Genomic DNA, 15,673 nt, shown 5'->3' with positions numbered 1-15,673 from the left:
TATTTTTTGTAGTTTTTTTTTTTTTTTTTTTTTGAAATAAAATTATTTCCTAATAAGAATAAGAGTATACGAAAAAAAGTATAGAATCATGATAGTAGCAATAATAATAATAATAAAAATATTAATAAAAATAATAATAATATTGTTATGAAGTAGTGGTGTTTAGTATTATTATTGTTGTTGTTAGTTGTTGTTGTTGTTGTTGATGATGATAAAAATAAAATAAAATTTAACAAGCATAAATCTTTCCTATTATTTATTTTTTTATTTTTTTTTTATTTTTATTTTTTTTTTTTTTTAATACATGTGATATTATATTTGATAGGGGGTGGTGGTATTTTTTATATTGATATTACTACTAATTCACATGATGGTTTTAGATTTAGATTATGTGATAAAAATAATTGGTGGTGAAACAAAAATAACCTTTTTTTTTTTTTTTTTTAATATCTTTAATAATAATAATTAAATTAATTTTTTAAAAACATATTATATTATTTGAAGTTTTTTTTTTTAATTTCCGATTTCAATATTTTAAAAATTGAATCCATATTAACCTTTTAAATTTGAAACAATTAAATAAAAAAATGTAAATATTCATACTCATCATCAGTAATTTAATTTTGTTACTATTTATATCCAAAGTGTTTGGGGGTATTTTTTTTTTTTTTTTTTTTTTATGTGTACATATATGTAAATTTTTTTTTAACCCCAAGATTGATGTGCTCATATAAAGTATTGCAAAATTTCAGGTAATTTTGCCATTGTGTTGTTACCAATAATAAATATATTTATATATATATATATATATATTTATATTGGTAATAAATATTTAAATATATATATAAATATATATATAAATACATATTAAAAAAATAAATAAATATTTAAAATAAGAAAAAGAAATTAAATTTTAAAAATTAAAATATATTTTGTATTCCTTATATGGAAAATTGTGGATAATTAATTTAACTATTGATGTTGTTATATTAAAATTTTTCCTTTTTTAATGCTTATTATTTTTAATTATTTTATTGATAGTATGTAATATTATTTATACTATAATTTATTTTTATTTTTATTATTATTATTATTATTATTATAAAACTCAACCAATTTATGATTGCAGAATATTATTAATTTTACTGAGTTATTATTTTAAACCAGTATTTATTTTATTTTTTTTTTTTTTTTTTTTTTTTTTTTTTTTTTTTTTTTTGTTTTTTTTTCAAATAATAAGTACTTTATTTTATTTCTTGTATAAAAAATTATAAATTGAAATAAAATATTTGAGAAAAAAAAAAACTGAAATTTAAAAACCGATAATATATAAATTAAATCTTTAAATCTTTAAAATAATTTTTATTAAAAAAAAAAAAAAAAAAAAAAAAAAAAAAAAAAACCACAACCGTAAAGATTTAAGAAATAAAATATGATTTTTATCACTTTTGTGTAATGTGGATTTTTTTTTTAATTTTTAATAATTTATTATTATTTTTATCATTATTATTTTTTTATTATTATTATTTTTTTTTTTTTTTTTTTTTTCTTTTTTTTTTTTTTATTTTTTTCTTTAACCAAAAAAATATTGAAATCTCAGGTGTTCCCTATTTTTTTTTTCTTTTCTTCTTTTTTTTTTTTTTTTTTTTTTTTATTAAAATAATTGGAGAGAAAAGGAAAGTAATTTTAAATAAATTGATAAAGAAAAAAAAGAAAAAAAAAAAAAAAATAATAACTAAATAAAAATAAAAATAATAATAAAATAAATAAATAAATAAAATCCTATAATAAAAATAAAAGTTAAAATGACTATAATCGTTTTTTTATTAATGAATACTAATTTTTTATATTTGTTTAAATAATTTTTTTTTTTTTTATTTTTTGGGAAAAATTTACAACTCTATAAATTTTAAGTGTATTATTTAATTTATCCATTAGCATTATCGAATACCCATATAAAGCTAATATTTTGATAATCCAAGAAATTGAATGGGATTAGTAATTAAAAAAAATAAAAAAATAAAAAAAATATTAAAAAATAAAAATATAAAAAAAAAAACACGGTGAAAAAATCAAAAAATTATTTATTTAATTTTTTTTTTTTTTTTATTTTTTTAAAAAAAAAAAAAAAAATTTTCATGAATGAAATTTTTTTTTTTTTTTTTTTGTTTTTTTTATAACTCAAACTATCCCTAAATCATAATATATTTTATATTTATATAAAATTACTAAATATTTGTTTGTATGTTTACATGTGTGTGAATTTTAATTTTTTATAATAATTTATTTTATATATAAAAAATTAAAAAAAAAAAAAAAAAAAAAAAAAAAAAAAAAAAAAAACCAAGTTATAAAGGATAATATCTTTTAAATAAGTAATATTATTTTTTAAATTTTATAAATTGGATATTTTTTTAAGAAAAAAAAAAAAAAAAAAAAAAATAAAAATAAAAAAATAAAAATAAAAAATGAAGGTAAGTAATGCTGGCAAATATCTAAATTTTTAATTTTTTACTTTTTGACTTTTTTTTTTTTAAAAAATGTGGATGGTGGTCAACCCAAATTTTTTTATTTTTGTTTTTTCAAGAATGAACAAGTTTTTCTAATTCTCATTTTTTTTTTTTATTTTTTATTTTTTATTTTTTTTTTCCAAATTATTTGATTTTTAATTTCCCAATCCAAGAATTGTATTGTTTGCTCAAAAGTTGGGCAATATCCATTAAATCTTGTAAAATGTTATGAATGTAAATCTTATTATCATAAATTTTGTTTACAATCAACCAAAATCCCAAGAGGGGAATGGTATTGCAGTTCTTGTGAGATTGAGAGAAAGAATAAAAAGAACAAAAAAAGAAAATTGGATGGAGCAGGTAAAAAGAATAAAAAAAATAACAAAGATGATGATGATGATAATGATGATGATGATGATGAAGGTGAAAATGATGAAGATGATGAAGATCACCAAGACGAAGATAGTGGTGAGGAAGAGGACGAAGAAGAAGATGAAGAAGAAGAAGATGATGATGATGAAGAAGAAGAGGAAGGCAATGAAAAAAATAAAATCAAGAAAAGAAAAAGAATACCAATAAATCAATCACCATCAATTAAAAAAAGAACTAAAGATATTGATTCTGAAGAAGAAGAAGAAGAGGAGGAGGAAGAAGAAGAAAATGATTCAGAGGAGGAAAGAAGAATACAAAAACGAAAAAACAAAATTAAACAACAACAACAATTAAAAATGAAAGAGAAAAAACAAAGAGAAAAGTTAAGAAAAAGAAGAAGAAGAACAAGAAGTAGTAGAAAAGATGATAACGATCAAGATGATGACGATGACGACGACGATAATAATAGTAATAATAGCGATGACAACGATCAAGATGAAAATAAAAACAAACAAAAAAGAAAGAGAAGAAAAGATAAAAAAAAAGATGACGACGATGATGATGATCAAGAGGAAGAAGAGGAGGAAGAAGAAGAAATAGTTACAGGTAAAAGAAAAAGGAGAAGTTTAAATAAAGTTCAACCAAATCAACATTTAAATAATGAAAATGAGGAAGACAATGAAGAAGAGGAAGAAGAGGAGGAAGAAGAAGAAGAAGAAGAAGAAACAGATTCTAGTGAAGAATTTTTAGAGAATTTAGTATGTAGTAGTTGTAATACTGGTAAAGACGAGGATAAGATTCTCTTATGTGATACAGATAATTGTTCAAGAGGTTATCATATGTATTGTTTACGTTATCCAATTACATCGGTACCAAAAGGCGATTGGATTTGTGACTTTTGTAGATTCGGTGATATATCAGCTGATTTACACTCTGCAGACGACGACGAGGATGGTGCGATCAACTCTCAAAAAGAAATTGAAAAACAAAAACAAAAACAAAAAGAAAAAGAAAAAGAAAGAGAAAGGGAAAGGGAAAGAGAAAAAGAAAAAGAAAAAGAAAGAGAGAGAGAAAGAGAAAGACGAGAAAAAGAGAAAAAAGATGCATTAAGATCATCATTTAGTAATATACCAATTCCAAAAATTAATAACATTAATGGTAGTAACGGTAGTAATAGTAATAATAATAATAATAGTAATAATAATGGTAGTGGTGTAAATAGACAATCACCACCAAAGGTTATTTCTAAAAAATCACCACAACAATCACCTAAACCATTGAAATCACCAACATCATCATCATCATCAACAACATCATCACCACCACCATTACATCAACAATCAAAAGTAACATCAAAAATATCTCCTAATAGTCAACAAAGTATACCAACAATAAATAGTAATATTAATAAATCACCACCATCTCAATCTAAAAATTCACCACCACTAAAACCATTAACACCAGATTTAAAGAAACAAATCCCAATTACTAATATAACTACTTCAAGCACCACAACCACTGCAACGACAACGACAACAACAACAACCACAGCTAATACATCAAATGTAGCAACTACAACTACACTCTTAAAACCAAGTTCACAAAAGAAACCCACTATTCTTAGTGATAAAAAACAATTGAATACTAGTGGAACCAATTTACCAATGAATGGTAAAAAGAAAGAGGATTTAGAATCATCAGCATCTCATTCAATTTTAGATATGATACCTCCAAATAATAAATTATTTAATAATTCAATTCAATCTGCCCCAATCTCTTGGGACTTAAGTGGTTCTCAACATAAATTATCAACATCTTCCTCCTCTTTACCAAATAGTAATAATAACAATAACAATAATAATAATAATAATAATAATAATAATAATAATAATAATAATAATAATAATAATAATAATAATAATAATAATAATATAAAACTACAACAACAATTACAGCAACAACAACAACAATTACATCAACAACTACAACAACAGCAACTACAGCAACAACAACAGCAATTACATCAACAACTACAACAACAAAAATTAAAACAAAAACAAATTGAAGAAGAACAAGAGAAAGAAAGAGAACAAAAAAGATTAGAAAATGAACAAAAACTACTCTTACAGCAGCAACAACAACAACAACAACAACAACAACAACAACAACAACAACAACAACAACAACAACAACAACAACAACAACAACAACAACAAGAATTTATTGATCAAAAAGAACTAGAGGATAAACTACTTTCACAATTTGATAATCAAAATTTAAAATCACCACTATCATTAACATCAACAACATCATCAACATTATCACATTTACCACAATCAACATTTGAATCATCAACAATACTATCAAATAAAACTATTAAACAAAAATGGAAGAGTAGAATTTTATTTGAAACTGATCAAATTTGTCAATGTGAAATCATTCAAATCTATGGAATGGATTTCAAGGTGAATCCATTTCAAAATAATATTACCTCTAAAACTTTGGAATTATCATTTAATCAAGTTTCATTTGATAATTTACCAAAACCAATTAGAGATGAATTTATCACAAAATCATCAACACCTTCAACTTGTTTAGATATTGGTGCCATCGATTTACCAAATTCTGCCTTATTGATTTTCTTACCTGAAATACCAAATCAGTCATCACTATATCATCTAATAATTCATTTTATAGAGAATAGAGTAGCTGGTTTCATTGATCTATCAAATGATTTATCATTGTACATATACCCATACCAAACTTCAATCATTAGTTTAGATCTAATTGGTATTTTAATTGATAAAAAATCATTATCACCACCTTCTTTGATATTAAATCAACAACAAAAACAACAAAAACAACAACAACAAGAACAAGAACAACAGAATCAATCATTTGATATTAAAAATATTTGCTATATTGGTATTAATCATATTAGTATGAATAAAATTTTAACATCACAAGGTAAAAATTATTTTTCCTTTTCAAATTTTAATGAATTAACCTTATCTAGTGATATCAAGAATTTTGATTTAGTAGTTGTAGATAATAAAATGGTTAATAATCAAACAATTAATAAGGAAATTAATAATCTAATGCAATTACAACCAACCACCAATAATAATAATAATAATAATGACATTAATAATAACCATGATACACTATTACTAGTCATAAAGGATGTAGAATTTTCAAAATGGTTAGTTTCTCAAAAAAAATTTCCAAATAGCTTAGAAATTCAAAAGATCTTTCAACAACAAATACTATTTAAACAATCACGTTGTATATTTTTATTGGATAATAGTATTATCATTGAAAATGAATCTTCTTATTTTGTAGAGTTTATTTCATCGTTTGGAAAATTTAAAAATAATAATAATAATAATAATAATAATAATAATAATAATAATAATAATAATAATAATAATAATAATAATAATAACAATAATAATAATAATAATAATAATAATAATAATAATAATAATAATAATAATAATAATAATAATAATAATAATAATAATAGTAGTAATGATTGGACAATTAAAATTTCGTCAACAATATTTGACGAATTATTACCATTTGGTCATCAAAGTAATGTAAAAAAGAAAATTGATGAGATTAAAAGAGGTATTAATCAACAATTAATAGTATCATACGATTTTTCTCCAATGGTTCCAAAACAATCTTCTGATTTCTTATTGTTGGCCTTAAGAATAGCTCACTCAAAAAAATATAAACAGGTGTTTTTAATAACTTCAAACAAAATCATTCAAAATCAATCAAAAAGATATTCTAATTTAAATTTAAATTGTTTATCATTAGAAGGTGGAATTGATTATATTAAAAATATAAACAATAAATTTAGTTTAAAAATCTAGTCAAAAAAACCATTTACTTTGACTCTTTTTTTAATCACGAATATTTTTTGTTTTCCTTTTTTTATTGTTTATTAGTTATTTATTGTTTTTTTTTTCAGTGATCGAGTTTCTATTTACTTATGAGTATTCCAATCTTGGTAACTTTTTTTTTTTTTTTTAAAAATTATTATAAAATAAAAAAAGGAAATAAATAGATAGAAATGAATTTTATTTTATTTTATTTTTTTATTTATTTTTTATCCAATTATTCCTGGGAATATTAATTTCAGGTTGGTGGTTGTGATGACGATGATGATGGTGATTATGTGTTGTTACTATTTAAATGTGGGGAATTAATTGGGGAAGGGGATTGCTTCGAATTTGGAGTTAATTTTGGGCAACGATTAAATAAAATTGGTGGTGGAATTGGGTTTAAAGGTGAGATTAAACAAACTGTCCTACTCATTCTCTTACTAATTGAAAAATGAATTGGTAAAATTGATAATCTATCGGGATATCTTGGTGAAATATTTAAATATGATAATCTATGATAAGATCTTGTTATTGATCTAATTAATTCTTGATGATTAATAATATTTGGATGTTGTTGTTGTTGTTGTTGTTGTTGTTGTTGTTGTTGTTGTTGTTGATGTTGTAATGATTGGATACCAACAATCGATAGCATATAGGTAAATGGCCACTCCTTTTTAGATTGATTATTATTAATTACATTTGAATTCGTAGTTGTTGGGGTTAAAACAGAACCAGATAAATTTGAAGGTGATGTTATTACAAATGAAGTTGATAATGGTGGTAGAATATTATTATTATTATTATTTAAAATTGAATTATAATCATCATTATTATCGTTCATTGGGAAATTATAGGTATACATAATTGGTGATTCTGGGTAAATCGCAAATGATTGACCTGATAATGGCGATACTGATTTAATATTATTACTATTTGATAATTTTGAATCTTTTTTTTTAAAAAATAAAAAATAAATTATAATTAGTAATAATAATAATTATAATAATAATAATAATTTTTGTTTTTGTTTTTTTTTATATATATATAAAAACTTACCATTTAAATATTCAGTTAAAAATGATTTTATATTATTATTTAAAGTTAAATTTAAGAAAATAACATTTTCAATTTTATAAATTTGGTCAATAGTTGAAGAATAATTTTGAGATTGTGATTGTTGTTGATGTTGTTTAATAACTTCTAAATTATCTTCGAAATGAATGATAGTTGTTTTCCAATCATTATATTCTTGCATTGAGATGATACCAAATTTACCAATGACAACTTGACAAGGTTGGCCTGATAATGATAGTCCAATGATTTCAGTTAAAAAGAACCAAGCATTTTGGAATGAATCTTTCCAAATATAATCACCAATAATTTGTGAATAAGCCAATGGTATTAATTTATTCTCTAATAATTCACCTTGTTCATCAACAATTGTACATGAAATCCATTTGTTATCATCTGATAGCATATAACTAAAATGAATTATTGGTATTTGTTGTTGTTGTTTTTGTTCTTGTTGGTGTGGTTGTAGTTGATTTGGAGTTTGTAATGGTTGTGGTTGAAGGGAAGGAGAGTTTGAAACACTATTTGTAGTTGGTGTGGTTGGTGTTGAAAGTTGTTTTGGTTGTTGTGATTGTTGTTGTGATTGTTGTGATTGTGATTGTTGTTGTTGGTTCTTTGTTGTTGTATTTGAGGTTGAAGTAGAAGTCGAAGCTGATGTTGAAGTTGAAATTGTTGATGATGATGATGATGATGATTCATTTGATAAAATAAATAATGGTTCATAAATTTTATTAAATAATTGATAATACCAACCACTACTATTATTACTATTACTATTATTATTACCAATCATATTATTAATATTATTCATATTAATTGAGAAATTCATTGGAGAGATTGTTGAAATTCTTCTACATTTATTGAATACAGAGAAAGCCAATTCCTTTGAAACTGGTATTGATGGATGATCATCAAATAAAATTTGTTCAATTGGTATGGTTTGAATAGTAATTGATAAACTTTGATTACATGTTATATCACGTACAATTGTTTGAAAACAAGAACTCATAAAAAGGTAAGAATTCCTAATATGATTAATATCTTCATTAGTTTGAGTTTGTTTTTGTTTGTTGTTTGATTGTTGTTGCTGTTGTTGTTGTGACTCATTACTATTACTATTTTGATTTTGATTTTGATTTTGATTTGATAAACTAATTTGTGATAAATCAGAGAATGGATTTACAATATATAATACCATACAATTATTTTCACTATATTTTGTTGATAATTCTTTTAGATAATCACCAAATTGAATACAAGTTAATAGATAACTATTGATAAAAGTTTGAGGATTAAACTCTGTATTTGCTGCTGATGGTATATAATAAATTCCATTATAAAAAGGTGAACTATTTTTTTGAGCAGCAGCGGCGGCAGCTGCAGCTGCAGCAGCTTGTTGAGCAGCCTGTTGCTGTTGTTGTTGACTTTGATGTTGAGATGATTGTTGTGTTGGTTGAGAAGCAGCAACTGCAGCAGCAGCAGCTTGTTGAACTTGTGATTGTTGTTGAGTTACATGATTACCAAGATGATTAGTTTCATAGATACAACTTAAATCCGAGAAAAAAGCAGGTACATGCATTCTCATTGCAGTTGTATCAGGACATAATACAAAATAAGTTATATTCTTCTTTGGTGAATATGGTTCCAATTGAGCTTTATCCCAAAATTTAATGGTTGAAATTGGTACTTCTAACCAATCCTCTTTATAACCAACAATAATTTTTGGTATTGGTAGCCATTCGAATTCTTCATAGTTTTGATTTATTAAATTTGTTGTTATTGCTGCTCCTGCTCCTGATGCTGTTGTTGATATTAATGATGTACCTGTTATTAAGTTTTTGGAATTATGATCATCCATTGACATTAAATCAGAAGTATCATCAGAATTATCCATTGGTATCATTGAATTTCTATCATTACTATTATTTAAACCACTACTACCACTAAAATATTGTTGTGATTCAATACCACCACCACTACTACTATTATTAGTATTTTGATAAGTTTGACTATTTAATAAATCAATATTATTATTGATATTATTAAGAGTTATTGAAGGTAAATGACAAAATTCTTTAATTGAAAGTGGAAAAGATGATAGGGGGAATATCTTTTTAAAGATTTCATTTGAAAATGTGAATAAAGTTTTAACGGTTGTTTCTAGAATTGTATTTGTAGTTAATGGATCAATTACGGTATCTAAAGCATCGGATATTGATTCCTCTGTTAGGAATTGTAAACTATGATGATTAAATACTTTTCCAGTTTCAGTATAAATCTTTAACCAATTCTCCAAATAATAATCAATACTTTGTTTAATTAATGGACTATTATCAATTGAGAAACCAAATGTTGAATCATAATTTGTAATTGTCATTTGTTGAATTGTAAAAGCCAAATCTAAACTCTCTTCAATTGATATATTATTTTGTTGATATGATGAGATGGTATTAAAACCACTATTACCATTCCCAATAAAACCACTATTACCATTAATACCATTATTCATATTACTACCACCACCACTATATCCTGATAAAACTGGAGATCTTGGTGGTGTTGTCTTTATATTAATTGCTTGATCAAAAAATGATAATAATGCAGATGATGAAAGATTAGAATCCAATCCATTCACATCTTTTTGTTTAATAGTTGAAAGAATTTCTAAATTTTCATCTTCATCATTATTCTTTTTGTTATTGTTCTTGTTGATATCAGTACCTATCATATGACCACCTTTCATTGGTGGTGTTATTGGTGGCGATATTGACATTATCTTTTGGCTACCAATATTAGGTAATGAATTTACATTTTGAATATTCGATGGTTGAAATAATGATGATGTAATGTTTAAATGATGATGATTATTATTTTGATGATGATTATTAGGATGATTATTATTATTATTATTATTATGGTTATTATTATTATTAGTAGTAGTATTATGATGATGATTATGATGACTATTTGAAAATGGTGAATATTTTGTTTGGTTTAATTGATTTTGTGGTTTAACTAACGGTGTATAAGAATATTCAAATTTAAGTTGATGTGGTAATGAATGTTCATCCAATGGTTTATAAGATGGTGCACAATAATAGGGTGCATTATTTTTGTTTTTATTATCACCCAATGGTCTTGAAAGAGTAAGGTTTCTATATACAGTTGTGAGACCATCGATTGATTCATCTTGACTACCACCAACACCATTTGAATTACCGTATGAATTTCTAAGATTTTGGGAATTTTGTGGATGATGATGATGGTGATGATGATGATGATGATGAGGATCATGATGTTCCGATGAATAGGTTAACTTTGAAGGATCACTTACCATACCACCACCACTACCACTAACATTTGTATTACCACCACCACTACCGACAATACCACCACTACCGATCATATTATTACCACTACTTGATGAACTTCCACCAACACCACTAATTGCCGAAGTTGGAGTACCATGGTGAAGATGATTTGGATTACTAAGATCGTCATTTGATGGTGATTGTTCAGTATTATGAGGTAAATGTAAAATTGGTAATTGATTTTGACTTAGTGATGGTGCTTTATAAGGTACAGGACATAGGAATTGACCATCTAAAAATGGTTTATTCTCATCAGAATTAATACCATCTTTACTATTCTTTTTTGCTGATGGTTGTTTTGGAGGGGGTGGTTTTAAGTGTGCTTGTTGAGGTTGTTGTGTTGGTGGTGGAGGTGGTTGATATTGTTGTAATGGTTGGTTGGTTAATGTTGGTGATACCATACCAATTGGCTGATTGGTTAATGTTGGTGATTGAATTGATTTTGGTTGTTGTGAATCAATTGATTGGAATGGATCTTGTAGTGGTGGTTGGTATTGTTGTGGTTTTTGATTCGTTATTAAATTTGAATTTGTTGGTAAAATTGGATTTGTTTGTTGGGGTTGTTGTTGTTGTTGGGATTGTTGTTGGGGTTGTGTTTGTGGTTGCGTTGTAGTTGTTGTTGGGTTTGGGGTTGGTGTAGTAGTAGTAGTTGTTGTTGTTGTTGTGGTAGCCGGTTTATTTGGTACTTGAAATACTTGAAAAGGATCTTCAACAGGTAATGGTCTTTGATTATTTTTTTGAGAACCATTTTGAGTTGGTTGGTTTGGTGGTACATAATGACTTGTCCATAAATCTAAATCTATATCTGTATCTGATAAATGCATTAAATCATCCTCTTTATTTTTAAATGTATCAAATGCATCTGATCCAAATAAATCCATTGATGAATTTAATCCTTGACCTGAAAATGAACTAACAACTTGTTGTTGTTGTTGTTGTTGTTGTTGTTGTTGTTGTTGTTGTTGTTGTTGTTGTTGTTGTTGTTGTTGTTGTTGTTGTTGTTGTTGTTGTTGTTGTTGTTGTTGTTGCTGTTGTTGTGGTGGTGGTTGTGGCTGTACAGTCGTTAGTGATTGTGGTTGTGATGTTTCTTGTATATTTGATGGTGGTGGTTTTGATTGTGGTGCTAAAAAGTTATCATTTCCAGTTGTTGCTGCAGTTGGAGTTGTTGTTGTAGTCGTTGCTGTAATTGTAGATGTTGTTGTTGTATTATTATTATTATTATTGTTTGAATTATCATCCTTCTTTCTTTTTGAAGATCTACCTTTTTTTTGAGATTTTCCATGTCTCTTCTTTTCGTTATTTGCTGTTAAAGATTGATCATCATCAGAGATCATTGGAGTTTTTGGAGATGGTGGGTGTTGTGGTGATTTTGGTGAATTTACATTATTGAATGGAGAGTGTGGTGATGATGGATGTTGTGTTAATGGTGATGAAGGTGATGGTACAGCCTTTACGCAATAGGTTGCATTAAAATGATCATTACCATAAATTAATGATTCTTTACTATGAAATAATGGTAATGACCAAAAATCAACATATTTATATTTTGTTGGTATTTGTGTTCCTGTATTATTAATTTCATTACTAGTATTATTATTATTTTCAATATTTATATTATTATTATTTATGAATAAATTTAAACCTTTTTCTAATAAAGCATATGGAGATTTATCAAAAATTTCTAAACCAAACTCTTTTAATTTCTCATGGTATGTATATTGAGAGATATCAGAGATTGGTGGAAAGAATTTAAATAATAATTCAATTGGGAAAAATGTATTGATCAAAGGTAATGAATTACCTCTTGTGATGATAGTTTTAATTGATTTTGGTACCTCCAATTGATTCTTTTTAAATATAGTTCCAATGATTTGTTGTTGTTCTTGTTGTTGAGGTGTTTGTTGTTTTGGTATAATTGCTTTATTTGCTAATCCAATATTAAATAATTGTTTCCATTGTTGTGATGATAATGAAAAATTAATTTCCTCTTCATCATTTAATTTCTTATTTCTTGTTGATCCAAAACTTTCTGTTTGAATTTTATTATTATTATTATTAATTGTTGTTGTTGTTGTTGCTGCTGTTGTTATCTTATTTGTGGCAGTTGCTGTTGTAGCTGTTATTGGTACTGTTGTCGTATTAATTGATATATTATTATTATTGTTATTAGAAAATTCTTGAGTTGGTGTAGTTTGCATAGTAACCTGTGAAGGAGTTGATGAAGAAGAAGAAGAATCATGACCATCAATACTTGGTACCATTTGTGATGGTGTATTATTATTATCATTATTACTAGATATATTATTACTATTATTATTTATTGTTTGTTGTTGTTGTTGTTGTTGTTGTTGTTGTTGTTGTTGTTGTTGTTGTTGTTGTTGTTGTTGTTGTTGTTGTTGTTGTTGTTGTTGTTGTTGTTGTTGTTGTTGCTGTTGCTGTTGATTATTATTATTATTAATATTATTATTAATATTACTATTATTATTGTTATTAATAATATTATTACTATTGTTATTAATATTATTTTTATTATTATTATTAAAGAATGCAATGAATGCATTTGGACTTGTAAATAATGGTGAATTTATATATTCAGATTTCATTAATTCTTGCAATGGTTTTAACCTTTTTTTATCAACATTAAAATGGAGGTGAATCGATTTATTATATATAAAAAATGAGAATGAACATGATAATAAACAATCATCTTCAATATATAAATTTGTGAAATCCTCAAATAACCTCTTCTTACTTCCAACACTACCACTAATAATACTGTTGTTATAATCATTTCTCGATTGTTTTTGTTTTTGTAAAATATGTGAACTCTTTATAAATGAATTTCCAATCTTTATAAAATCATTTGATACCATATTACTTTTATTGTAAAAAAAAAAAAAAAAAAAAGAATAAAGTATTAATACTATTTTTTTTTTTTTTTTTTAATATAAAGATATATTTATAAATATTAAGAAACTTACTACTCAACTAAATTATATAATGATTTAAAAAGATATTGAACTATTACACTATTATTACAACCTATATTATCTAAATTTACAATTCCTGATTCAACATCTATGTAAAAAAAAAAAAAAAAAAAAAAATTAGAGAAAATCTATATAATAATATATTATATATTTATAAAATAAAATATGTATTACATACTGTTTAAATGTGAAAAATCTAGTAAAGATGTATTACTAATATTAAATACCCATAATTCATATGTTGTAATGTACTCTTGTATTGGTTGCAATGGTTGATGATTATAATAGGGTTGTTGTGGTTGTTGATAATTATGTGATGAAGTTTGCCTATTTATAATTGGAGAAATGGGTTGTATCGTTGAAGTATTTGAAGTTACTGATGCTACAGTTGGTGGTGATCTACTACTTGTTGATGGTGGTGAATTAACAACATTATGAGATGATGGTGAATTATTATTATTATTATTATTATTATTATTGGTAGGTGATGTTGGTGAATTAGATGAATTATTTGTTGTTGTTGTTGTTGTCGTTGCTGCTGCTGTAGTATTATTATTATTATTTGAAATGGTAGGAGATAATGATTTTGGAGAGGTACTCATTTTATTTGTAGCATTCGGTGGTGAATCTTTTGTTACATTATTACTATTGTTATTTGTGGTATTTGGAGGTGTAGTTTCACTTGGTGAATTTTTTAATCTATTCTTTAATGAGCTATCAGTTGAAGTAGATGATGTTATATTACTATTGTTACTACTATTATTTATTGGTTTCTTTGATCTAGTTTTTCTCCATAGACAAGGTACTCCCAATTCAATTGTTTTTAAATATGCTAAAAGTATAGGATCATTAACTAATGTATTACTATTTATATTATTACTAGTATTACTACTACTACTACTACTGCTATTATTATTAATATTGTTATTATTATTATTACTGTTTGACCTATAAAGTGCCCATCCAACTTTATTTACACCCTATTATATGAATGAATGAATGAATGAATGAATAAATATTAGTATTTATGGTTGTTGAAATTAATATGAATAAAATTATATATAATTACCATAGAAATGATATTAGTCATAAAATTATCTGTATCAAGGTTAGGAACACTGAATCTTGATGAATTATATCCACTTGTAGTTGGTAATGAGTTGGTATTATTTGGATTATTTGGATTATTTATATTTGGTCCATTATTATTATTATTTACATTTCCACCAGCATTTGAACCACTTTGCTGTTTATTATTATATGATGGTACTTTAGTTCCCATCATTTTTTCGTTCGAAATTTTATATATATATACACTATATTTATATATTTATATATTTAATGTATATATATATATATATATACACAAACAAATTTAATATATAAAATATATACGCGTTTTGTGCAGATATAAAAGTGTGAGTGGGTGTATGTATTTGATATTTGATAAATGAAAAAAAAAAAAA

The 15,673-nt window shown here is 24.6% G+C and overlaps 2 protein-coding genes across 2 annotated transcripts; one reads left to right on the top strand and one right to left on the bottom strand.

The window, feature by feature from the left end:
* Positions 1–2,468: 2,468 nt before the first annotated feature.
* Positions 2,469–6,763, top strand: DDB_G0282711 (PHD zinc finger-containing protein; the record flags this gene model as incomplete). The annotated part of the gene is made up of 2 exons (XM_635128.1): positions 2,469–2,474; positions 2,684–6,763. 2 exons carry the CDS (start codon positions 2,469–2,471, stop codon positions 6,761–6,763), a joined length of 4,086 nt encoding a protein of 1,361 aa, XP_640220.1.
* Positions 6,764–7,064: 301 nt separating this feature from the next.
* Positions 7,065–15,492, bottom strand: amiB (hypothetical protein; the record flags this gene model as incomplete). Its single annotated transcript, XM_635127.1, has 5 exons — positions 7,065–7,723; positions 7,832–14,094; positions 14,199–14,295; positions 14,386–15,187; positions 15,277–15,492. The coding sequence occupies 5 exons, from the start codon at positions 15,490–15,492 to the stop codon at positions 7,065–7,067; spliced, it is 8,037 nt and encodes a 2,678-aa protein (XP_640219.1).
* Positions 15,493–15,673: the final 181 nt, after the last annotated feature.

Source organism: Dictyostelium discoideum, assembly GCF_000004695.1.
Source record: "Dictyostelium discoideum AX4 chromosome 3 chromosome, whole genome shotgun sequence".
NCBI lineage: Eukaryota > Evosea > Eumycetozoa > Dictyosteliales > Dictyosteliaceae > Dictyostelium > Dictyostelium discoideum.
The sequence above is the reverse complement of the archived record's forward strand: the minus strand, read 5'-3'. Positions and strand labels throughout refer to the sequence as shown.